At 32.1% G+C, this 25,344-nt stretch overlaps 1 protein-coding gene across 1 annotated transcript; it reads right to left on the bottom strand.

Moving 5' to 3' along the window:
* Positions 1 to 1,721: 1,721 nt before the first annotated feature.
* On the bottom strand, positions 1,722 to 3,368 carry LOC145318114 (uncharacterized). Its single transcript, XM_080159463.1, has one exon. The coding sequence runs from the start codon at positions 3,366 to 3,368 to the stop codon at positions 1,722 to 1,724; it is 1,647 nt and encodes a 548-aa protein (XP_080015589.1).
* Positions 3,369 to 25,344: the final 21,976 nt, after the last annotated feature.

Genomic DNA, 25,344 nt, shown 5'->3' with positions numbered 1-25,344 from the left:
TATCCTTGATTTTGTTTAGCAATTGGGATGGCCCTGTACTAGGAGATATCAATAGTGGTCCTTCAATAGCTCTATTATTTGCTTTTCCAAGTTTGAATCTGTTAGGAGTGAGTAATCCCCATCCTGCATCATCATTTGAGGAACCATCAGGTCTAGCTATGGGAAGATCATCAATTTCAGAGCTCATTTTAGCAAACACAGTTTCCCATTGCAATGCTGTCATAGATACATCAGTATTTGTAGCAGTCTTGACTAGCATTTCTCTAAGGGTTCTTATTTTCCTTTCTACACGACCTCTCTCTACATGAGACTTAGCAGTTGATGGAATGATTTCTAAACCAATGGACTCTCTCAGTTGGTGATTAGCATCTCTCAATTTCATTTGAGCTGATTGAAGCCCTATTAGCTGAGTGCCACAATCAACAAATATAGTCGCTGGTACACCATGCCTTGAGCTATGTCTTTCAAGTGCCATGCTAGTGACTCAAGAGCTAGTATGGATGTAGCTGAGGTAAATAAACAACAAATTACAAGGGCATATATCTTTATAGATATTCTAGAATTATTGTGAGGCTTACCAGGAAAGCCATAACAGATGTCCATCATACAGTTATAGAAGCACGGGGTAACAGTAAGTCTGGCATCTGGGTGATACAGTAAGTCTGGCATCTGGGTGATTTCCCATTGATAATTCAAGTGTTTTTCTGATCAATAACCTACATCTAGGACAATTCTTTCTCACAATCTGGATGATACGGCGTGCATTGTGAATTGGAAACACGATCTTAGCAATTTCTCTAAGTGTGATTTCATTTCCAGCATGTTTTCTAACTTTATGATGAATGTGCATTAATATGGCATAGAAAATGTCTGAGTTTGCAGATACAACAGGTAAAACACCCTTAATATAACCCGCGACCGTGGCTCAACACGTAGCGCATCCGCTCGTCGTCGGGAAGGTGATAGGTTCGAATCTCGGTCCGACACCGCGTCATAACTAAAGACGTTAAAAATTGTTCCCACTGCTACTATGTCAGATGCGCGACGTAAATAGTTAGAGTGGGGGGAATGCCTTGGCCCAAAACAGGCGCAACTCGCTACCGTGCACAGTTGGGACTTCTCAGACAAAGGTCGTGCATCTCAGAGAGTTGGTTGTCTGATGGGTGATTGGACGCTTTACACTGCAATCATTGCAATTGCAAGTATGTTCCAAGGTTCGTGGAGATATAGGTCTAGTACCCAAAACGACACCTAGCCCCCTAGAGTCTTAACTCTTAAAACACCCTTAATATCCATGTTATCAAAGAACACTTTAAAGTCAAGATCTTTAGTAGAGATTTCAGTTTCTTCTGGTAGTCTTCCATGAACGTACAAGATTCCTTCTTTCAATACAAAAGAATCAAGCTTGCTTTTGGGTGAGCTTTTTTGTAGCCGTTCAGTTTCAAGGCGGAGAAGATAATTGAAAGATTCAGCTTGGAGAGTTTTCTTATACTCTGTTAGTACTCCTGCTGAAACTTCAATAGCTTTACATTTAGGACAGCTATTTAAAACATCAATCTTCTTTCTAATGTGTATTTTATGTTTAAGAGACCAGATGAAATCATGAACAAAAGACAATATATTTTTAGTCTTCATTAAGCCAAAATGTATTACATCAACAAGTGATAACGACCCCTTCCCAGGCTGAGCAGCAAAAGAAACTTTGTTAGGGCAGGAACATTCTAAGCAGTGTGGACTTTCAAATGAAGTTCCATAGCAGATTTGCTGAGTCCCAGTTCCTGAGGTAAACAAGCAACCAGTACAATGTGGTTCTGAGATAGAAGTTTGTAAGACAACTTTATTAGGGAATATAACTTCAGGAAAACATTCTCTTGAAGTAGTTGATTCTGCTGAGCTGAGAGTTTAATATCTGAAAAGGACATTATTGGCATATCTTCTAACTTGTATTTCATCCAGGTCATGCCATTTATCCAACAAGACTCAGAGTGAAGATCAGCTGGCTTCAGGTTATTGAATTTAGTAAGAAGATCTGCAATATTATTCTTACCATCAATGTGGTAGATTGGTAAGTTATCAGATCTTCCAGATAGGGATGAGACAATTCTTCTAATCTCTGACACTCTGTTAAGCACAAAGAGACGCAACTTTTTGTCTGTGTTTTGACACCAGCTGACAGCAATCTGAGAATCTGTAAAGAACAAAATTTCACCAACTGCATCTCTTAGTGCATCTTTTACCTCTTGAGCAAGAATAGCTGAAAGTCTCAGGCTTTCCAACTCATTGCGAGGTATGGTATGTGCCATTATCTTGCTTCTTGAAGTCAAGAGTTGGCAACTAAAGTATCCGTCAGGCATTTGATGACCTATATATATTGCTGCACCTCCCATGTTAGTAGCAGCATCACTGAGGCATAGTAATCTTAGTTTACTGCCAGGCTTTGAAGCCCTGGGCAGGACATATCGATTAACTTCAAGTTTTGGAATATCTAGAAAATCCTTGAATTTGTCTTGCCAATACTTTTGGGATTCTGGATCAAGAGGTGTATCCCAGTTCAAACCATTTAACAACTGAGCAGAGAGCTTTAATTGTACTCTAGAAGGTTCCCAGATGCCAACAGGTTCCCAGTATTCAGCTATCTTGGATACTACAACTCTTCTGGTTATCTCAAAGCCTTGTAGAAGCTTATCAACATCATCAGATGTTACCACAGGAAATGGGTTTGGAGACTTTAAGCCTCTATGCTTCTTGTTAAAGTTAAGCTCAGTAAATCCAGGACTTAACTTATCATCAACAGTATTCCAGTTATAGCCTAGAACTTTTAGACTGTCACTACCATCAATCATTTCACCAGAAACAACAACAAACTTGAGCTTTAATCCCCCTGAGTTAAGAACATACTCAACCTCAGAGATTTGTTGTTTACAATCAAATTTGGAATCTCCTCCACTAAATATATCATCAACATATATGCAGTCATTTAGTATTCTAAAAGCTAATGGATGAGATTCTGAATGGAGTCTTGATAATTCCTCAATAGCAAATATTGCTTGGTTACTTGAGGAACTAACACCATACCATGCAACACACATCACCAGAATTTGGGGTGGTGTATTGATATCAAGACTTTCATCAAACAAGAACAATTGGTAAGCATATGAAGTTGGTTGCAATTTTAAGCAATTGTAAAGCTTGCTTATGTCACTACTCCAGATATATGGTTTGATTCTAGCCCGTAGTAGCACATCAATCAATCTATTCATCCTGTTTTCACCCTTTGCCAAGATAAGATTCAAACCACTCATACTCAGATCAACAACGATCCTGAGTGGAGTACTGGCAGAATCTTTAGACACTGTACGCCAGGGCATGTAGTGCTTAAAAGAAGAGTTCTGAATCAAGTCTATATGTTCCTTAGGAAGATCAGACAAGTTTTTAAGAAAATTTTTATCCTTAAGATCTTTGATAACTGTTCTTATATGATCCTTTTTATTTTCATTAAGTCTACATTGACTTTTGTACACTTTGAGGGCTTGATTATAATTGCTGTTAGATGAGTGTCAGTCACTGAGAAATTTATCAGGTGGTGAAGTAAATGGAAGGTCAACCAGAACTTGTTTGTTTTCCAAATCAATTGTTACACTTTTCTCAATAGCAATTTGCTCATTTTGCTCGGTTAAACTTTTCATTCTTTTCTTCATGAGATGGTGCAGAGGTATCATTGGTTACCATATCCAAATCAGCTATGTTCTCTTCCATCAGCCCTACAGGATGTAGGTTTTCAATATTGGAGGCTATATCATCAACAGATAAACAATCATCTTTGTAGTGAGATATGCCATGACCTGTGTCTGTAAGATCAGGATCAAATATAGATTTCAATGCAGCATATGGTGATCCTCTGTACTGATTGATAATCTCAGTGAAGTATGAGTAAATATAATTGACACTTCCACCAAATTTCTTATGAACATCAGAAAATATTCTATGTGGCCCTCCAAAGCAGTAGACGCTTCCAAACACATCTTTAAATACACTTCTGTATAATCCAATACCAGAGGGAAGGCTCATAATACAAACTGGTTCAAGCTCTGCATTCTTCAGTCCAACAAGTAGCTTGATGGAGTCACCACCAATGTATTCAGGAAATGCAGTTTGAGGATGAAGGTTGAAACATTCAGTAGCTTCTTTGCTTATTTCATTCAGGTAATATTTAGGAAACACACTAGTAATACTCTTCATACCTTGACAAACCAGTTGATAATATTTACCTTCAATAGTAGGACCCAGGTACAGCTCATAAGTACCATAGCCAGTCCAAATTCTAGTACCACTAACCACGCCAATAATTCCTTGTTCCTGAGTAAGAACTTTAATTCCAAGGTCTTCAGCTAGCTCACCACTGATAAGATTTTGATTAGCACCTCGGTCATAAAGGGTAAGTGTGGCTTTTCCACCTATATTTAAGATTTGCATAACACCTATGGAGTCTTCATTAACCTCCTTTATCATGTCTTCAGTTCCAGGATTTTCTTCACAGCCAGTTGAAGTATTAAATACAGGAGCATGGATATCATCCTGAACAGGCCTGGATAATGATGGGGGTGCAGATTTCTTAGATGTTGCTGCAAGTATTTGTAAATGACATGACATATTGACAGGAGTATTTAGGTTGCTACTGATGAAGCCAGGAACAAAATCTTCAAGAGCTTTGAGAACATCATTGTTTGCTGGTTTAGAATGCTTTTCATTAATACAAAAGAATATTGAATAAGCAGGTCTTGGTCTGGTCTTGTTTTTAGCAGCACTAACACAGTCTTTGCACTTAAGGACGGCAGGTATATTCTTGTAATTGATACACTTTTTATATTTGCAATCTTTATTTGATTGTAAGCACAGTGTACAATACTTATAAGCAAATTCTTTCCTCCTTGCTACTCTATCTTGTGGAGTAATCATAAAGAATTCAATACACTCAGATATGCTATGCTTATGATCACTCAGAATACAAGGGAATTTTCTTGAACAAACAGGTTTTTCCTTCGGTTCAGATTGTTCTTTCTTTTGATGAAGAACTTCATTAGCTGGTCTTTCATCATCTGAAGCAGAGGATATGTCAGTATCATGATTAGCATGATTAACTTGTTTGGCATTAGTATGGTTACGCCTTTCAGGCTTATCTCTTTTAGGATTTTGATTGTTAAAAAAATCAGTATTGCGTGATATAGAATCTACTTTTTCATATGCTAAATTGGTGCAGCTTAGCATAGTTTTGAAAGCAATTTTTCCATTAATCTTTGTAATATTCTGACCAAGGTCTCTCATTGTATCAATGAATGAGTCCAGTACTGGGTCTGGTAATAAAGGACTCAATTGTTTTAGAAATTGGTGCCCATAAATATAGTCCTCAACCTCTTTTATAGAGACATTGGGAATCTTTACAATTTGATCAATCTTTTCCAAAGCAGATTGGAGTTTTCTATAATATGATAGTTTACTTCCTAAATCTGCATCATTAGGAGGCTTCTTCTCCCTTATGATGTTAGAAAGAATGTTTGATGTAATGGTATCAAGATCACCATAGCGAAGCATAAGTAAATTCTTCATTGCATTATAATCTTCCTTTACTTTAACTAGTTCATCTTGCAAAGATGGTGAAATGTATTTGGTGTAAAAAAGCTCAGCTTTTTCTTCAGCAATTTCAAATTCAGTTGTAATGTTTTCAAAGCGTCGAATAAACTCAAATATATCAATTTCACTTTTGGGGCTGAATTTAGATAAAGATTCGTGAAGTTTGTTTGTCTGAGATCTTTTGTGATGCCCATTTTGCAAGTATATTTCTCTTAAATTATTTGTCCATTGATCAGCACTATCTAATGTATCTTCAACATCTTCACAAAGCTGTATGTTAGCATTTTGCATTTTGAGGTAATCTCTAAGGGATTGTTGCAAGTCATGCTTTTCAGCTTCAATGATGGGCAATCTGTTTCTGTAGAGATCATTCAGTGTGGCTTTATCAGTGTTTTTACCTGGTTCAGGGTTAAAAAGCTTTTCTAAAGCTAACTTTTGACGCCTCAAGCTTCTTCCATAAACATCCAATGTACTTGAGGAACTTATATTGGAATTTACTTCATAACGTTCCTCATCAATATTGTTCTTATTCTTAACAGGTTTGGAATAAGTAGAAGCATGTCCCTGAGTCTCAGGCTGTTGGTTCTTAGATTGATTTTCCATAGATGGTTGTTGATTGTGGATCCATTCCCTTACATAGTTACTATTGAGATTGCCAGCAATTTGAGCAGCTGGTTCTTTAGCACTAGTATAATTTGGCAGCTTGGCTTGCAATGGAGATTTGGGTATTTCCTCTTGTAAGAAGGTTTCTAAATTTGATTGAAAGCCTTCAAGGATTGAATGCAAATCATCAATATCATTCCTATAAGATAATTGAAATGATGCATACTCTTTAGCTAGAGTCCGTTGGCATTCAGCAGATTTATCACAAGATTCTGCTTGTTTCACAATAAGATTGTTTAATCTTCTTATTTCAATTTCCATTGATTCAAATCTAGATGATAAAGCTCGGATTGTTTCTTTACTTGAAGTTGGTGCCTGAAGTTTAAGTTCAAGACTAGAAACTCTTTCATCCAGTGATGGTCCATTGCCTGAGTTGACTTGTATTTGATCCTGGAGTTGTGGTGTTCTTGCCTTGAAGGAATTTGCAATGGCTTCCATAGCTTTAATTCTCTTGGTAAGATCCTTAAGAGTTTTAGCATGATTTTGGCCAGTGGGAAGGTTAGCTGCTGCCTTATGGAAATCAATCGAGTTAAAACCATGAAAAAATGAGCTGGATGTTTTACTTGTATTATTACTGTGTATACTCCACTTCAACTTGTATGATTCTAACTCAGTGCCGATTTCATTGCACTTGGATTGTGCTTCATCAAGGGATCTACTAGCTGCTATTAGTCTAGCCTGATTAAGTCTTGCTATTAAATCCTTGTAATGAGTATTAGCAGCCTTTAGATTCTCTGGGGTATCTCCAAACGTGATGGCTAACTTTGATACTAGTATAGCTAGTCCATCAATAGCTTCAATGAGACTTTCATTTGTCATTACACCACTGATTACTGGTAATACATCTTGTTTAGAGACAAGTGCTGCACCAGCACTCTCTGCTAGTGGTGTAGTCATGTACTCTTCAGGGTAAGTAGGATTCCTATTAACGGTAGGAGAATCAGTTTCATCTTGAACAGTTATTGGAGAAACACGGGGTGTTGAAGAGACAGGTTCAATGATATTACTTAATGGTCTTTGGATGTCCCTGATTTGCTGCCAAATATTTCTAGGTCTTGGATTTTCATTACTTGTTCTTGGTCCAGCTTGTGGATTGTTGATAGTTCTCTGAGATTTCTTTTTAACAGTCTGTAGATTGGCTGCATTATGACTTGGAGAGGTAATATCCTTATTTAAAGGTGGTAATTCATCTTCCGTGTCTGAAGAAGACATAATGTTCCATACATTAAGGGCAATTATAAAGACAGAGCTGAATTATGTATATTAAGTGTGAAATTATGTTCAGTTTTATTCTAAATCCACTATCAAGTAATGTAAGGATGAAGAGAATTAATAACCAGTTTTATAAAACCTGTGTTTAATTTCTGATTAATGATTTAGTTAAAGAAATGATGATAGTGTAATATTAAAAGTTTACCACTGTATAAGATGGTTTCAGTTCCCCAACTGACAAATTATAGAAATAAAATAACCAGTTTTTATTTAAAAAAAAACCTGTGTTTATTTTATTAAAAGAAATAATAAATAATATATATAGTAATAAATATATTAAAGGTTCTCCACTGTATATAGTAATTTCATTTCCCCAACTGATAAATAGCTACAACAAGCCTATTTTAGTTGAAGGGGTATATTAATAATGAAATTACGCGATGTACATGCGTGAGCGATGGACGTACATGAGTGATGGACGTACGTGAGCGATGGACGTGCGCGAGCGAGAATGCGCGTCAGTGATGGATGCGCGTGAGCGAAGAACGTACGCGAGTAAAGTACAAGATCACTTGAACTTAAAGTTTATTAAACATCAATAAATAAATTAAATCACAAGTTTTGTGTGTAGTTAGTCTACTTGATAAAATGCTTCGAAATAAATTGAACAAAGCAGTATTAAAATATTCACAAACTTGATTTATTAAAGCACTGTAAAGTACTTAAACTGTACTTTAAATTTAAACACTTCTTTAGGATACTTTTTGTGAATCTAAAGCGACGATTGTATCAAAAATAAAATATCACTAGCTAGGCTTCTTTTCGAATATTTATTGAATAAATAGAATAGCACTAGGGTTTATAGAATATACGATAACATTGTGCTTTAATATTGCATCTTGTATCTAAATAAATGATGATTAAAGCAATATAAATAAATAATAAACGAATAAATTAAATAAACGATAGTAAAATAAATCAAATTCACTTATAAAGAAAAAATGTTAACATATTTGTTGTGTTCACTTCAAAGTTTTAAACTAAAATGATGATTTGTAATAATATTTCCCGCCGTACTTTTGTACTGTAGAGCGCATTACGCGGCATTTAAACCATAGACAAATTATATATAGAGTTCACATAAAAATCATAGACGAATAATTTTGTATTAGATTTTCTTGGAAAAGTCTACTTAGCAAGTATTGCAACAGCTTTGAATGACTTATTTTTGATTACATTTTTTTACGGCAATGCTTCGCCTATCTATTATGAAGTGTTGATTTAGGGAAAAGAGAACACTGAAAACATTTTTTTCTGTGCTAAGAAAATTGCTAATAAAACATCACATGTTTTATTTTAATAGAGAAAGAGGGGACAATGGGCTATTTATTACCAGCTTATACCAATAACGAAATTAATTTACTGAATAATCAGAATATAAAAGTATAAGAGTCGAAGCAAAATTGTAAGTAAATTTGTTGAAAAACTGCTTGATACAGAATAATGTTTATGGACATACTTACATTTTAAGGACTTGATTATAGAGTTGCTTTGCTTATAATATTGTTCTTTGTTGTCCCAGGAATCAATATTTCAAAAAGCAGATCAAAGGGATAATTAGATCACTTAAAAAATTGTTGTTAAAATAGTAAAAAAATCAACATGTTTAAAATGGACGTATGGACATTCTGGTGATGATTATAGAGTTGCTATGCTTTCTAAATCGTACCTAACTACTACAGGAATCATCATGCAAAGTTTGAAATCAATAGGACAATTCTAACATGCCTAAATTAATGAATAAAATCTATCTACCTTGGACGGACCGACCCTAATTATAGAAAAGCCTCGCTTTTAAAAATCATCCTGTACAAAATATTTTGAAGCAATTCATATAAATCTAATATCTTTAGAGGGGTAGCCAAAAGATAGGGTGTATGTCTGTGTATGTGTGTAGGACTGGACTAAGAACTGCACATGAAAACAGTTTTTATTATCTTTAAAAGTTTTTTAAAGCAAGAATAAGTTTCCTTTTTTTTTAAATATATCTAATGGCATAGCTTCCATGAAAAGAAACCTTTTCATTTTAGAAGCTAGCAAGATATTTTAAACTCCCTTGATTATATCTCTTTTTTTATTACCATTGTATTTACCTTCAGTTTTACTTTATTTATAAACTAGCGGCTACGCCCCTAGAGGCCTCTAGTGGCACTTTAGATGTTTTTATTTCTCTACATTACTTCTTTATTTTACGATAATTCTCTTTATGTTACGTTGAAGTATCCCATATATTTTTAAAAATTTTGATTTTTTTGTCATTTCTCTTGGGAGGGTGGTTGTACCCTCCCCCAAAATAGTTATAAACCTTCCCAGAAACCATGAGAATCTACCCTGTTAAGGAGAACCCGTTCGGTACAGACACACAGACAAACAAACATCCTGTTACTTTAGTATAAGGATTTTAGCGCATATGAAGGAACACAAATGAATACATCAATCAGTTAAATGTAGATGAAATCAGGGATCTAAAGGGATAAGACAATAGTAGATAAATTGATACCCCGCCCAAATTGAATTTTTGGATGCCTAGGCAAAATTTTTGAATTTTGATCCCCCCCCCCCCCAATATAAAAAAAGCTTGGACGTCCTTGTCCTGTACAATTAGTGGTTGAAACGGATGGATATTAAGATTAATGAGCATACCAATTAAATTTCGAAAAAAGTCCCAAAAGTTATTAAGCTATTGAATAAGAAAATGTTATAATACAAATTTGAGGACTAATGTAATATTTTAGAAAGCCCAATGACCCCTCCCTCCCTGGATTGAATGAGAATTTGTACTTTCTTTCTACCTGACTTAACTAGATAAGATACCTTTAATATGTTAAGTATAGCTAAGTAATTTTATGTAACCCTAATTAAATAATTAAGAAATAAAATAAAAAAATATGAAAGATAAGTCTTAATTAGAGTAAAGTTTTTTTCGTCTACATAAATAGAAAAAAAGAAACATTATAAATAACTAAAAGTGTACTCATTTTAATAAATTTTGAATTATGACTCTTTAAATGTAGAATGAAATGATTACATCTATTTTGTTGTTCATTCACTTTAACGAAAAAAAATAATTTGCAAATGTTTAGGACACCTGCCCATTTCCAATATTTGAATATGATTTGTGTTTTTTATATATATTGTGTGGGTTTAATTTACCATATTTTCTATTAAAAAAATCACCATATAAAAATATTTTTAAGTAACCATTCTTTATAATTAGAAAAATCAAAAAATATCTTTAAAGAGGCCTTAGATGGTTACTTGCTATTATGTATAACACAGATAGGATGTATGTGGCCGAATTTACAAGGGACCGTGCTCAAAAACGTAAAAAAGATAGGAATATTTTTTTAAAATTTTAGTTAAAAAAACAATTGGCTGTTTTAAGACATAACCAAAAAGGTACTCGAGTATCAAACCTGCTTTTACTTGACATAACTTAATGTAACTAAGAACAAAATAGGAACCCCTAGTAAACTTCATAAGGTACCTTAAAGCTTCCCTAAGTCTTACTTAACATTACTACATTTAGGAATACTTAACAATAACTTAGAAACTTCATAGGGATACTTAACTAAAAGCTTACATAAGCCTGACATAAGAAAATATTATTAGGGACACTTATCTTCGTTCGTGATTCCCACTATTGTTAAAACCGCCGTGCTACCGTTATCTGTTGATATTTTACATGCCTGGCACTAGGTTGCCAGTAGAGATAGAGGGCTGAAATTTTATACATGTATTTCTAGGCTCCTAAAGTAACTTTTTAGGTTAGCAGAACACTAAAATTTGAAAAGTGTATTTTCATGAAAAGGTCTAATGTTGAGTGTTCAAATGTTTCAACCACTAATTTTAATCTACAGAAGGGGTAATTTTGTGTAACATCATTGGGGAGGTATATCAATTTATCAGCTATTGTCTTATCCCTTTAGATCCTTGCAAATAAATTAATTTAATGAAAATAATATTTCAAAACCTACTGAACCGATTGAGTTCTCAATTTTATGGAAGCTTCATGGATGGTTTTAGACTATTTTATCATTTAGATTTAAGTCTTGAGTTTCTTTCCATAACTTCTCCTTTCAAATACAGAGCCTCTAGATGCTAGGGGCACAACCCCTAGTCCTTATAATAAATTAACAGGAAATAATCTTGCTAACTGCCATTAGGTTCTCCTTTACAGGGTAGCTTCTCAAAGGTCCTGGGAAGGTTTATAACTATTTTGGGGGAGGGCCCCACCACCCTCCCAAGAGAAATCTCCCCTAGAAAAAAACCTCCCCCCTACAAAATTTTTTTTTTACTTTTTCTTTTAAATCTAAAATAAAAATTTGGGTTTTCTAAATAACGCCCACCTCCCCAAGTGCCCCTAGAGGCCTCTAGGGGTGCAGCAGCTAGTTATAAATAAATTAATACTTCTTATGACTCTACTGCAGGTTACCGTCCATTGTCCTATCCCTTATGATCCCTGGAAAAGCTAATTTTTATTCAAGCAGAATGTCTGCACGTCAATTAATACATACTAAATAATAACCCACCTTACCTTTGCCAAAAATTAGATAAAAAGATTATTTTAAGTTCATTTATTAGCACAAAGTTTAGAGTTGCTACGCTCTCTAAATTGTACCAAACTGTTACAGTCAACTTTAACATGCCAATGCTATCTGTTACAGACGGACCTAATGTAATGGATAACAACATCCATAAAAGCAAAGATGAAAAAAAAACGGTTTTCGGCTTCATAATTGCATCATTCTCAGTATGAATCCCCCCTCTACTACCCTGGCTTTCATTTCTCCCTGGAGCAGGCAGTTTTGCTTACTTCCGTTTGCTGGTATAGCTCAACAAAGTTTGAAAATCATGAAAATTCAAAATACCCCATCTAACTTTTTTGTTTTTATAGTAAAGTTGCTGATTTTTTTCGTTAAATCTAAAGTTTATTGACAAGTACATCTATTTGTGAATTCGTTTTATTTAAATTATTATTTTTTATATGATTTTTTTATCATTTTTTTACTCCCTATATAAGCCCGGTTCGGCATTTCCATTTGGAGTCTGAAATTTTTATTACCCGGTTTTACTAATAGATCTTTTTTGACAACAACAACAAAACCGGGTTTTTTTACCCGAAAATAGCGGCACCTATAGCCGAAACACTAAATTTGAAATAAATCGCTTCGTATATTACTTGTAGCTCTATAGATTACATGGGGTTATGTAGTTTTCAATTACGGATCGTATCAAAGTTCTAAAAAGTGTTCATCTCACTTTGGGCGTTCAAAAAATACATTTTTCAATTTTGGGTCTAAATAACCGGGTTTTTACAGCAAAACCGGGTTTTAACGCCGGCGGAAACCGCCCAAAACGGGTAATAATGCCTGGTTGGTATTTATGGCCGAGCCGAACCGGGTTTTTTTGCAACTTTCCTGTGCACGCCACTAGAGCAAAACAAAAAAATTGGAATTCCGTTTTTACCATCATAAAGCTTCCCTGAGATTTTCAGCTCGATCGGCCCATAAAAGTGGCGCTCGGCACTAATGGGTTAATGGATACTCTTGGTTCTTAATGGATACTCTTGGTTCTTAATGGATACTTTTGGTTCTTAATGGATACTATTGGTTCTTAATGGATACTTTTGGTTCTTAATGGATACTCTTAGTTCTTAATGGATACTTTTGGTTCTTGATGGATACTATTGGTTCTTAATGGATACCCTTGGTTCTTAATGGATACTATTGGTTCTTAATGGATACTATTGGTTCTTAATGGATACTATTGGTTCTTAATGGATACTATTGGTTCTTAATGGATACTTTTGGTTCTTAATGAATACTATTGGTTCTTAATGGATACTTTTGGTTCTTAATGGATACTTTTGGTTCTTGATGGATACTATTGGTTCTTAATGGATACTCTTGGTTCTTTATGGATACTTTTGGTTCTCAATGAATACTATTGGTTATTAATGGATACCTCTGGATACTATTTGTTCTTAATGGATACTATTGGTTTCTTTTGGATACTATTCATCTTTAATAAGGTATAATAATTTAATTTAGAAAATAGTTATTTATCGCTCATATTATAAACAGCTTTCTGCAGATCAATGGGATCAAAGTTTATTTAGATTAGATCCTAAGCTTCAGACAGACAAACATCATTCTACTTTATATCAAATATTGGCAGTTTCACCCCATGCCTCTAGGGGCTTTATTTTCTAGGGGGGAAATAAAAAGAAAAAAGCTTAAAGCCATCACAGGACCAGTATGTATATTCTCTAAAGAGTAAAGCCCAATCGGTTCAGTCAATGAGATCTTAAGCTTCTATTTTATTCTCAAAAAAAGGAAAATAAAATTAGGAGGGAGTGTCTTTCCCCAAAATAGCTATAAACCTTGTAAAGGCGAACCATATAAGTTCAAAGGTTGGCAAGATCATGAGCTACAGACAAAAGACACCTTACTACTTTAAATTATAGGATCAGCATTCTAAAAGAATTCTTACAACCAAGCATTCAAAAGTCAATTAAAGTTCCCGAATTTTTAAAGCCAACCTATGAGATTGTTTGTAAAATTTTGGGTACCGGTGTAATTTACAGTCCAATTGTTAATTGGATCTTACACCAAATTATCGTATTATAAAATAAAGATTAACAATCCCCTTTCCTACTGGATAAATGAACTGACCAATAAATGACAGGGGAAAAAAGCCTTAAATGGAAGGCAATTTTGTCCCTTTTCATAATAATATCTTTTGTTCAACATTGATTCTGCAAAAAAAACAGAACATGGCAACTCTGTTGAAACAGAATAAAATTTGACACCCCTATTGCGGTGTACACTTCCGGTCATGTAAAAACAGCTGAGGTGGGTTTTCTAAAGATGAAGATACATGTTTGTTTATGATTATTCTTTCTGTCGTTTGTGTTTAAATCAATTAATTACCAGAACCAATTTGAATACCACATAAAATATGTAATGTGTATTGAATACTGTGTCGTTGTTTTTTAAGTTTAAACACAAAAATGTTTTATACGGCATTTCTTGTCTTGAAACATACATTTTTTTTCTTTTGAAAACCCACCTCAGAGAGAAACAATTAGGTATCAGTTGTCAAAAGGTACTTGTGATGGAAATAAATAATTTTTTTGGTAAATTAGTTTTCTTTCTTAAATTCTAGTAACTAGGAACCTGGTGGGGTCATCCTGGTAAAGAGCTAATATTTTTCTTAGACTTTAACAAAGCATTAAAAAATTATAATTATGAATATCCCATTAAATTGAATAATAGCAAGTTTTATGCTCCTAAAAATTTGAAATAAAATTTACATAAAAATAAACAAGTTTAATAGGTAACTTTATTTATAAAAATAATAATGATACAAAAAAAGGATAAATTTACTAAAATTGGTTAAACACATAATTCTTTTTTTTAGAATAAAATATAAAACTAAAATACATTAAAAATTCACAGCCATTGAATGTATGTACACTGTAAAGATCTATTTAGGGGATTTTTTTCCCAGCTTTTCCAGTTTTGTCCACCTGTGTGTGTGTGTTTGTGTGGGTGTGTGTGTGTGTGTACAAATAGCTATACATTTGCATGTCTGGTGGTCAGCGGTTTTAGGACTAAAGATAAATTTAAAATCATCCAGAGGTGTATTATACTCATATAAATCATTTGCAGATTCCCGCTTTGGTCTCAGAAAAAAAATGTCCAAAATCGACCCACCCTAATATATATATATTTAGGTAAAGAATGAACAAAGTATTATAATTTGTACAAAAGACATGCGCATTGTTCTCACTAATTCTGATGAAATAGCCCTGAGGGAGTGGTCAGTACAGCTGAGGGCTTCATTATGTCACGTGACTAAAAATCAGCCAATAGTAGGGCTTTATTTTGTCACATGATTAATGCTTGGTAAAATCTATGGAACAAGAGAGGGAAATCTTCCTAATAATTAGAACTAAATAAATATAAATGGTGTGGACGCCACTGTGCATCAGTTGTGCACCAACTGTACATGTTTCTTGCACAACAAAAGTTTAACAACAAGGTGTTATCATCATAATATTAGATATTCATTTTTTTATTTATGTATTTTATTGTAATATCTATGTATTAGCAATGTGCAGTTATTATTATTATTATTATTATATATACTGTAAAATTTGCATTGGCAAAATAAGTCTTTCCATGATTACAGTTGTTGCCAAGTTAAGGGGGGGGGGTATTCATGTTGCCATCAAACTTTGGAGGACAATACTAGTTCAATATTACCAAGTACCCAAAGTTTTACAGCCAACACACAACGTTTTTTTTTTATGTAAAGCCAAATTATTAACCCTTATGATGTAGTCTCTTAATTTTATTTTATTTCCAACTAAAAAAATTATTAGACCAAGTTTATAACTTGGAAATAACTATCAAGTATTATACAGTATTAGTGTGTAGTAGTTTCATTTTAAAATTGTTTTCTTTTCAATGTTGAATTTTTAGCTTTTAAGTTTTGTACATTTCAGAATGTTAATTAATTTCCACTTCTAATGGATATAACTGTTCTTGTTTATTTATATATAAAAATGTTAAAATCTTCCTATCCATTTCAAACCTTGCAGGATGATTTTTGTAACAACAAGGTACAATATATTGCTACTCTATAATCAATGCAAGTACACATTTATTTGTAGAATATTTAATTTAATTTTTAGCAGCGCCATTCCTTGAACAATTACGGCCATATATAATGTTATAAGCATAGCATCTAAATAGTCTATATGTAGGTATGTCCATTATATATGTATATAAAAGATAAACTCTCAAATAAAATATGAAGTTGTTTGCTTTTATGGATGTTGTCCGTTATTTTTTATAGATCCATAACTTGAAATATATTATATATGTGTTTCCATCCTTTTTTTATGATTATCCTATCATTATTATTATTATTATTTTGTCTCATATGTGAAATAAATAAATGTTATCTATGTTAAATATTGTTCTTTGCATTATTATTATCTTTATTTTATATTTAAGACCTGGGTTAGATTTAGGCAATTTTTCTTACTTATATTATCTATTTCCACTATACCTTATACTTACTGAAATAAGCAATTTTTGTGATCAATTTCTTACAAATGTCTTCCAAATAAAAAACACAGACATAAACAAGATTCATTTGTTATTAGTTGCTTGTTTAAGTGTAAAGTAAGGGTTTTTCAGCCAGAAGGAAGGATTTAAGTAAGCATTAACCTCAAAAATTACTTTTTAAGTAAGGATTTTGCATCCATAAGAGAGGATTAAGGTAAGCAATCAACCCCAACAATACTTTTTTAGTACATTTTTGCAGCCTAGCAATCAACCCCAAAAATGGCTTGTTTAAGTAAGATTTTGCAAGGATTTCAAAGCACAATTGAAAGATATAAGTAGGAAGTTTAGCACAAAGATTGCTTGTTAAATTAAGCATTTTGAAGCCAAATGGGAGGATTTAATTAAGCAATCAACACTTAAAAATTGCTTGTTTAAGTAAGGGTTTTGCAGCAAAAACATGGGATTTTAATAAGCAATCAACCCTATAAATGGAGTTTTTAAGTTTATTGCAAAAATTGAAGATATATTAGTAATAACTAATAGATAATAAAAAAATTGCCTATTTAAGAAAGTATTTTATAGTAAAAATGGAAGGTACAAGTAGTCAATCAACCACAAAAATTGCCTGAAATAACTTTGAGGGAAAATAATACTGTTCAAAATCTTAATCTCTCTGACAAATAAAACATCCTATTTTGCTGATTCTTATCAGACACCCTTATATTTAGGGGTTTATAGTGCAATAATCATTGTTAAAATCAGCAATTTACTTACTAAAATGTCTTGTGAGTCTGTTATTACCGATTTAAGTCAGACACTTTGTTGTAAAATGCGGATTTTCCTAATGTGAGTATGTCAGACTTAAATGTGACAAAATGGCTTATTATGTTTAAAAAACAGGGAAGTGCTGATACAGAGTTTACTAGGTAATAGTTAATTATCGCATCGTAATATATACACTATACCAATAACAAAATTAATTCTAAAAACATCACCAAACCTGGGGGGTAATGTTTTTTAGCCAGCTACGGCCAAACATTAACGTGCAAGTAATAATAAATAGATGTTCAATGAAGCCATATTGGATTAGTTATGTTTCGCATCCTATCAAAGATAGCTTTCTGTTGATATTAATATAAACAAGGCTGACAAGATCCAGAAAGGTGAAGCTCTGAAACAGTGTCAGAACCGAATAATCCAAACATAATGTATAAAAGTCGAAACAAAATTGTAAGTAAATATGTTAAAAAACTGAATCAATACAGGATAATGTTTAAGGACATGCTTACATTTTTAGGACTTGATTATAGAGTTGCTTTGCTTATAATATTGTACTTTGTTGTCCCAAGAATCAGTATACCAAAAATCAGAACAATCCGATAATAAGATCACATAAAAATTTGTTGTTGAAAAGAAAATAATTAACATGTTTAAAATGGACGTACGGACATTCTGGTAATGATTATAGAGTTGCTACGATTTCTATATCGTACCTAAATACTACAGGAATCACCATGCAAAGTTTGAAATTGATAAGACAATTCTAACATGCTTAAATTAATGAAAAAAAGTTATCCGTTCCGGATGGACCGGCACCCTAATTATAAAAAAGCTTCGTTTTCAAATAAGTATTCCAAAAATCCGATTAATCAGATAATGATATCATATAAAAACTTGTTAAAAAACTTAAAAATCGTCATGTTTAAAATGGACGTATGGACATTCTGGTTTTGATTATAGGGTTGTTGCGCCTTTCTAAGTCATACCTAACTGTTATAGAAATCATCATACAAAGTTTGAAATCGATAAGCCAATTCTAGCCTGCTTAAAAAAGCTATATGCCATGTACGGACGTACAGACCGACCCTAATTATAGAAAAGCTTCGCTTTTAAAAAGGCTGCTATGTGAGTATTTTATATCAAACTTAATTTGTTTATCTGTCTATCTAATAATCTATTATATATACTTAGATTTTGAATAATTTAGGAGAAAAAAAAATCTTCCAAAATTTATGTGAAAAATCTTTTAAATATTTTTGGTATCTCAGAAAATTAAACATAGAAGGTTGTTCTGTTATAAAATGTTTTGTTCATGTTTTTCTTTACTTTACTTTTTACAGGTAAAATATTATAATAATTGGTGAATTCCCGCAAAGAGTCTATTCGAACAAAGAAACCCGCTGAAAATGGGTAGTTTTTTAGAGAGAGAAAGGCCAATGAGCTGTTTGTTACACTAGTCCCAAAAATTTATCATAACATTATCTTATTCATTGTCTAAATAGCTTTGAGAACATTATCCTGTATTTAAGCAGTTTTTCAACAAATTTACTTACAATTTTTCAACTACTTTTATGCATTTATATTTTGATTATTCAGTTCTGACTCTACAAGTGTTAATGTTTGTTTTGTCCTACCGTTTTAGAGCTTCGCTTTTATGGATGTTGTCATCCTTGTTTTATAAGTTACCTGGGTGTCCCAAAAAATGTCTGTTTTTTGTCTTGTTTTTCTGCATGCCTGTATGTACATATGTATGTCTTGTATGTCTGTCTGTATGCCTGTATTTCTGCATATCTATCTGTATGTCTGTCTGTCCTTCCCTCTACTTGTGAAAGGGTGTAAGGAAGCGGTACATCTTTCTTCTAGTTGAAAATTCTAAGTATAAAAAAGAACCACTCATAAGTTTTAAGAATTGTATTTGATATAAAATTTAACAAAAATCACGCAACCTTCATCAAATTAAAATGAATACATAAGAGTTATTGGACGTTTGTCTGTCTGTCTTTTTTATGGCCTTGTTTTGAATGAGGGGAGGTTGATACCCGCCCCCCCCCCCCCTCTACCCTTTTGTCTTGTATATTTATAAAGCTCTTAAGAGATAAGACAATAGATGATAATAATGATAACAAAATTACCCCTTTTGTTATTGGTGGAATTATTTGGTGAAAAGTTTGGACACTTCTAGTTAATAGAAATATCAATCTAGATTTACTTATAGTACCCAAAGTTCTGACAGACAGACACATGCACAGACATCCTGTTACTTTTACATAAAGTTGCTTCACTCCTCCTAGTCTTTAGTGGATGGTGAGGGAGGTTAAAAAAATATCCTTAAACCAATCACAAGATATTCTTAAAGCTTTCCTGAAAAGTTTAACCAATTCAGAACAATTTTTTTAAATTTTTAAGCTTAAGATATAAACAAATAGATATAGACTATAGAGGCACTTGAGGTGGGTAGATGGAGGAGAATTTTCAATTTTAGATTTAGAAAGAAAAAAAACGGTAATTTATCTTTGATGGGTGGTGGTACCCTCGCTTAAAATAGTTATAAACCTTCCCTTGACAATAATAGTACAGCAGTTAGCAAGCTCTTGTAGTTCATAAATATTCAAAACCAACCACAGGACATTCATAAAGCTTTCCTGAAAATCGCAACGTATATCGCACTTGAGGGGGAAGGGGGGATAATGCAAACCTTACCCATTTTCAATTTTAGTTTTAAATTAAAATTATTAGGGGTGATTAATTTTGGGTGGATGGTTGTACCCTCCCTTAAAATAGCTATAAACCTTCCCTTGACAATTACAGTTTGGCAGTTAGCAAGCTCTTTTGGAACACACAGACAGACAGACACACATATACAACGACTCAGAGACATCCTGTTACTTTTATATGAGTATACCTAGTATTGTTTTTTTTTAATTTATTTTTTAAATTTTTATAATTAGGGTCAGTCCGCCCGTCCGTCTGTAATGCATAGCTTTTTTAGTTAATTTAGGCATGTTAGAATTATCCTATCGATTTAAAACTTTGCATGTTTAAGAGCATTGCTTTTATGGATGTTGTCATCCTTGTTAATTATAGAAAAACAACTCTAGAATGCAAAAAACTTTTTTTTTAAAAAATATTTATACAAAGAACAATTAATAATTCCTAAATTACTAATTGTGACCAAATCATTATTCTTCAATCTTTGTATTTATCAATTCCGGGTCAGTAAAGCACGCCTGAGCAAATATCCAGGTTTATTTCTAACTCAAAACCAAATTTTATAATTTAGGGGCTAAATTGACAAAAATCTTAGAGGCAAAATTTTTTATAACTAAAAAAAACTAATTTTAAGATAACACTTGAAATTTTAAAGAAATTTTATCAAAATTTGGCTACAGGCTTGCTTTGTACAGAAATCAAATCAAAATATTTATAATAAATATTCAAATCTATTTCTAAATCTATAATTATCATGAAATTTGAAAAAAAAATATTTCATTTTTTTAAGAATTAAAAGTAGATTTGAATACTTATCAAAAATATACAGCATGACCCTCAAAAAAGTATTTTTAAGCATCTGCAGCCCTTATTTCTCAATGAATTATTAAAAAATGCATATGTCCTTGTTCTCCATAGTATTCCACGTAAGTAGATATAAAAATATTTTTTTTACCTCCATTAACACAGGAGATTTTTAGAGCTAAAGTTTTGAAAAAGTGACTGAGAAAAAGAATTTTTTTTTGTTTCTCTTATTTTTTGGATGGTTATATTGTGTTTTTCTGGCAATTGAATAATGAGACATAAAGAAAAACAAGTTAACTAAATATTTCTTTTTTATTCCACCAAAAAATATAAATTTTTCATGGCAAAAAATACTACTGAATGAATTGATTATTTGCAAATTTTAGGTTATTTATTAACCCTTATTTATAGAAAAGGATTAATTATGACAGTTGCTCCGCCTACTTTTCTGACATTTCAATTATTTAATAGGGGGTAAATTAAGCTTTTTAGACAAAAAAATCATTATGTTTATTTTTATTTTCTTTATAACTTTTTTGTTATTAAAGTTAGGATTGTGAAACAAAAACAATTTTCCTGCTATATTCATAGAGATTTATTTGGTTTTTTAATCTTAAACAATTTTGCCTAACAAGTAAGTTTTTCAAAATATCATTAAACTAAAAAGACTCAAAAAATATGTGTAAAAAAATGCTTTTTACTCAAAAACTAAATTTTTTATTTCATTTTTGTATAAAGTTTCTGCTAGTAACAAAAATAAAAGGATTTCTAGCTTAATTTTGCTAAAAAAGTCGTTTCATGTTAAAAGTTACTTTTTCCTCAGTCACTTTTTCAAAACTTTAGCACTAAAAATCTCCGGTGCTAATGGAGGTAAAAAAAATATTTTTATATCTACTTACGTGGAATACTATAAAGAACAAGGACATATGCATTTTTTAATAATTCATTGAGAAATAAGGGCTGCAGATGCTTAAAAATACTTTTTTGAGGGTCATGCTGTATTTACATGCTAAATACAAGAGGGGGGGAAGTTTTGACACATTTGTGGAAACAGTGTGTATAGGCTTTATCTTTGGACAGAGAGGATAGGTTATTACGGATAAAATCATTCTTATTTGATAGATTTCCCCCAACTTTAAGAGTTAAAGGTCAACTTATAAAACGAAATATGCATCTTTTTTCTTCAAGTATGTAAATAACATTCAAAAATATGCATATTTTAAGTTTTATAAGTTGACCTCTAACTCTTAATTTTTTTTTATTTTTGCCTGTCCAGAGACCACCTGGAGGCCTGCAGCCCCTGAATCTGGAGGCCTGCAGCTCCTAAACCTGGAGGCTTATCAAAAAAATCTCAAAATTGGGGGAAATTTATCATATAAGAATGATTTTATCTTTAATAACCTATTCTCTCAGTCCAAAGATAAAGCCTATACTCACTGGTTACGCAAATGTGTCAAAACTTCCCCCCCTCTTATATTTAAAAGTTATATCAATAAATAGCGCAGCATTAAATAGACTATCTTTTGATTAATAATGTTCTAAAATTTCAATATCTTTTATTCTTAAGTAGAGTAAATAATGTTTCCTTTTTTGAAATCCTTCAATAAGAAAGTAAGACACATTCAACCTTTTTTTGGCTGTATGTTAATTGGATAAACCTGATCACATTATTAACACCCTAGCTATAGAGTTGCTGCACTTCTATAGTATTGTTTTATAGATTAGATTAATAAAAGATGAATTACTTTAGCCAAAAAAAGTAATAAATTCTTTAAATTTGGTTTTATAGATAAGATAGTAAGAATTTATGTAAAAAAATGTGTTGAATTCCAATGGCCAACAAATAATAATTTTTTTAAAATTTGGACAATTTCTATAAAACAATACTAGATATGTATTTCCATCATGGTTTAGAACCTGTTTCAATACAGCTCAGATGAATTAGATTCTAAGCCATGATGAACAAAGTTTACAAATATACATATGAGACGGGATAGAACAAAGCAATTAGATAATAAAAAGTATTTAAATATCATGAATACCCAAACCTTACCAAAATCCAATGAAGAAATTTAAACAAGAATAAATCTAATTAGTTAATAAACTATTTCTTCCTGTAAAGTATATACATTATGTATTCAAAAAGCTACTTATTATATAATCATAAAAAAATGTTATATTGAAGTATTTTAATTTTCAGTGTGTTAGAAATATTTAATTATGGAATAAATAGGAAAATATTCAATGGCTAATCTTACTTAATTACTCACATTGATTAGATTAAGGGAGAGTATGTAGAATATTCATGATAAGTTATTCAAATTTTTGTGTATTAATCTTGGAAACGTTTGCAGACACAGAGAGAAGGACTTTGGAAGATTTTGATCAGTCCTGAAATATTATTTATATACTAAATAGTTTAAACTATACTAGCGGCTATGCCCCTAGAGGCCAATAGTAGCACTTTGAATAGTTTTTTTTTCAAATATCTAATATCAGAAAAAAAATTTATGTTGCGTTTAAGTCTTTACATAAAATTTTTTTTTTGATTTTTTTTGTGATTTCTCTTTGGAGGTTGGTGGTACCCTGCCCCAAAATAGTTTTAAACCTTCCCAGAACCTATGAGAAGCTACCCTATTAAGAAGATACCGATCAGTTAAGCAGTTAGCAAGATCCATTTACAGACAAACATCCTGTTACTTTATTATAAGGAAATACAGTTTATATATGGTATAATTAAGGATAAGGAAACAGAATAGAAGCAAAATTTTTAGATAGAAAATAAACATGACACAAGATATAAAGTAAAACTACTTTTAAAAGTCAAGCAGTAATTTATAAAAAATCAATTATCTATTTTGTTTAGATATTTTTTTTAAAAATATGAAATAGTAAAAAATATAGAAAGAAAGATTAGAATGCAAAAAATTAGATAGGTACCTAAATCTTTTAGATAGCTAAAATAAGAGAAAAATATTTGTTTAATGAATAAAAAAAATATTTTTTCACTATTAACCTTAAACTATTATAGATATTAATATAAAATTTTTGATATATATATGCATAGATAAATATTCTACCTACCTTTATGTTGTAGATAATTATATCTCCCTTTCTCTCTTGGCACCTAAAAAATATTATGTTTTTTAAAATTTATTTAAACTAGAACAAATATTGTATATATGATACTAGAATTTAAAAGCAAGAAGTTCATTCTTGAATAATGATTCTAATTTTCAACATGATCTATAAAGCTTGATCTCCCTTACTATGTCTATATAAACTATGTAACTATGTAATGCTTGTTTTTGGACTGAATTTTAAGATCTTAATAATTTAGTTTCATCTTAAAGTGTGTTCACCCTGCATCCCTCTCCCTTTTTATTTATACATTTTCCTCAGGAAGCAAATTCAAAAAGAACTTGGTTGTAAATTGATTTAAAGAACAACAACTTCCCCCCCCCCCCCCCATTGTTAATTACTGTATATATAAATTATATATTATATAAATGTTTATGCTTTTAATAGACTGTTAATTCATGTAATACATTTTTTGACTGTATATACTGCTACATAATAAAATAATATTATTGTATTTTGTTTCTTTTCTTTGTTTGTTTTGACCATTTAACCCTTAACGGTCGGGGGGGGGGGGCGTTGAACGCCCCCCCATCCGGTTTTTTTTATCTCATTTTCTGTGTGTGAAAGATAAAGGGCCCAAACTGCTTGACTTTTTAAGTATGGGTATGACACATAACTGAGAGTTTGATTTTTTTAAATATCTCCATCCTGGCGGGCACAGGATGCCAGCAAACCTGGCAGGGTCATCCAGGTAAAGAGCAAAAATATTTTTTGACTAAAACAAAGCATTTTATCATACCAAAATACTAAAAAATCCTCTAGTAGTACATCCTTATATAAAATACAGGTGTTCAAGTCACTTTCAGGTTCCAGGTATGATCCTGCAGGTCCTGATCCTCCAGGTCTCCAGAAATCTTTAAAAGGCTCCTGTGGCCGCAATTTTTGACTTAGAGACTTCAAATTTTAAACTTAAGCTTTTCTTACATGTCTACATAATGTATTAAAATTTCATGAAGATCCGCCGCCGTTTTCCCGCCGACCGCCGACTGCGGCGGCTGGCAGCTGCCAAGTACAGCTACGGCCGCTGAAATTTATATTTTGATATTCTAATGTAAAATTTACATAAAGACAAACATTTTCTGGAAAAAAAAATTTCTTCTAGCTTAAGAAATAAGAAAATTACAGCTGTTTGAAATTTTTAAGTAAAAAAAGACCTAAAAACAAAGTTTGTTAAATAAAAGGGTGAAGGAAGCGAAAATTGACTTAGACTTATAAAAGGTCGGAGATTCATTATCAAACAGGGGACTTGCACAAAAAAAATTTA

The sequence above is a fragment of the Acartia tonsa genome, chromosome 4 (genome assembly GCF_053477335.1).
Source record: "Acartia tonsa isolate MP-2025a chromosome 4, ASM5347733v1, whole genome shotgun sequence".
NCBI classification, from domain to species: domain Eukaryota; kingdom Metazoa; phylum Arthropoda; class Copepoda; order Calanoida; family Acartiidae; genus Acartia; species Acartia tonsa.
This window is presented reverse-complemented; position numbering and strand designations above follow the sequence as displayed.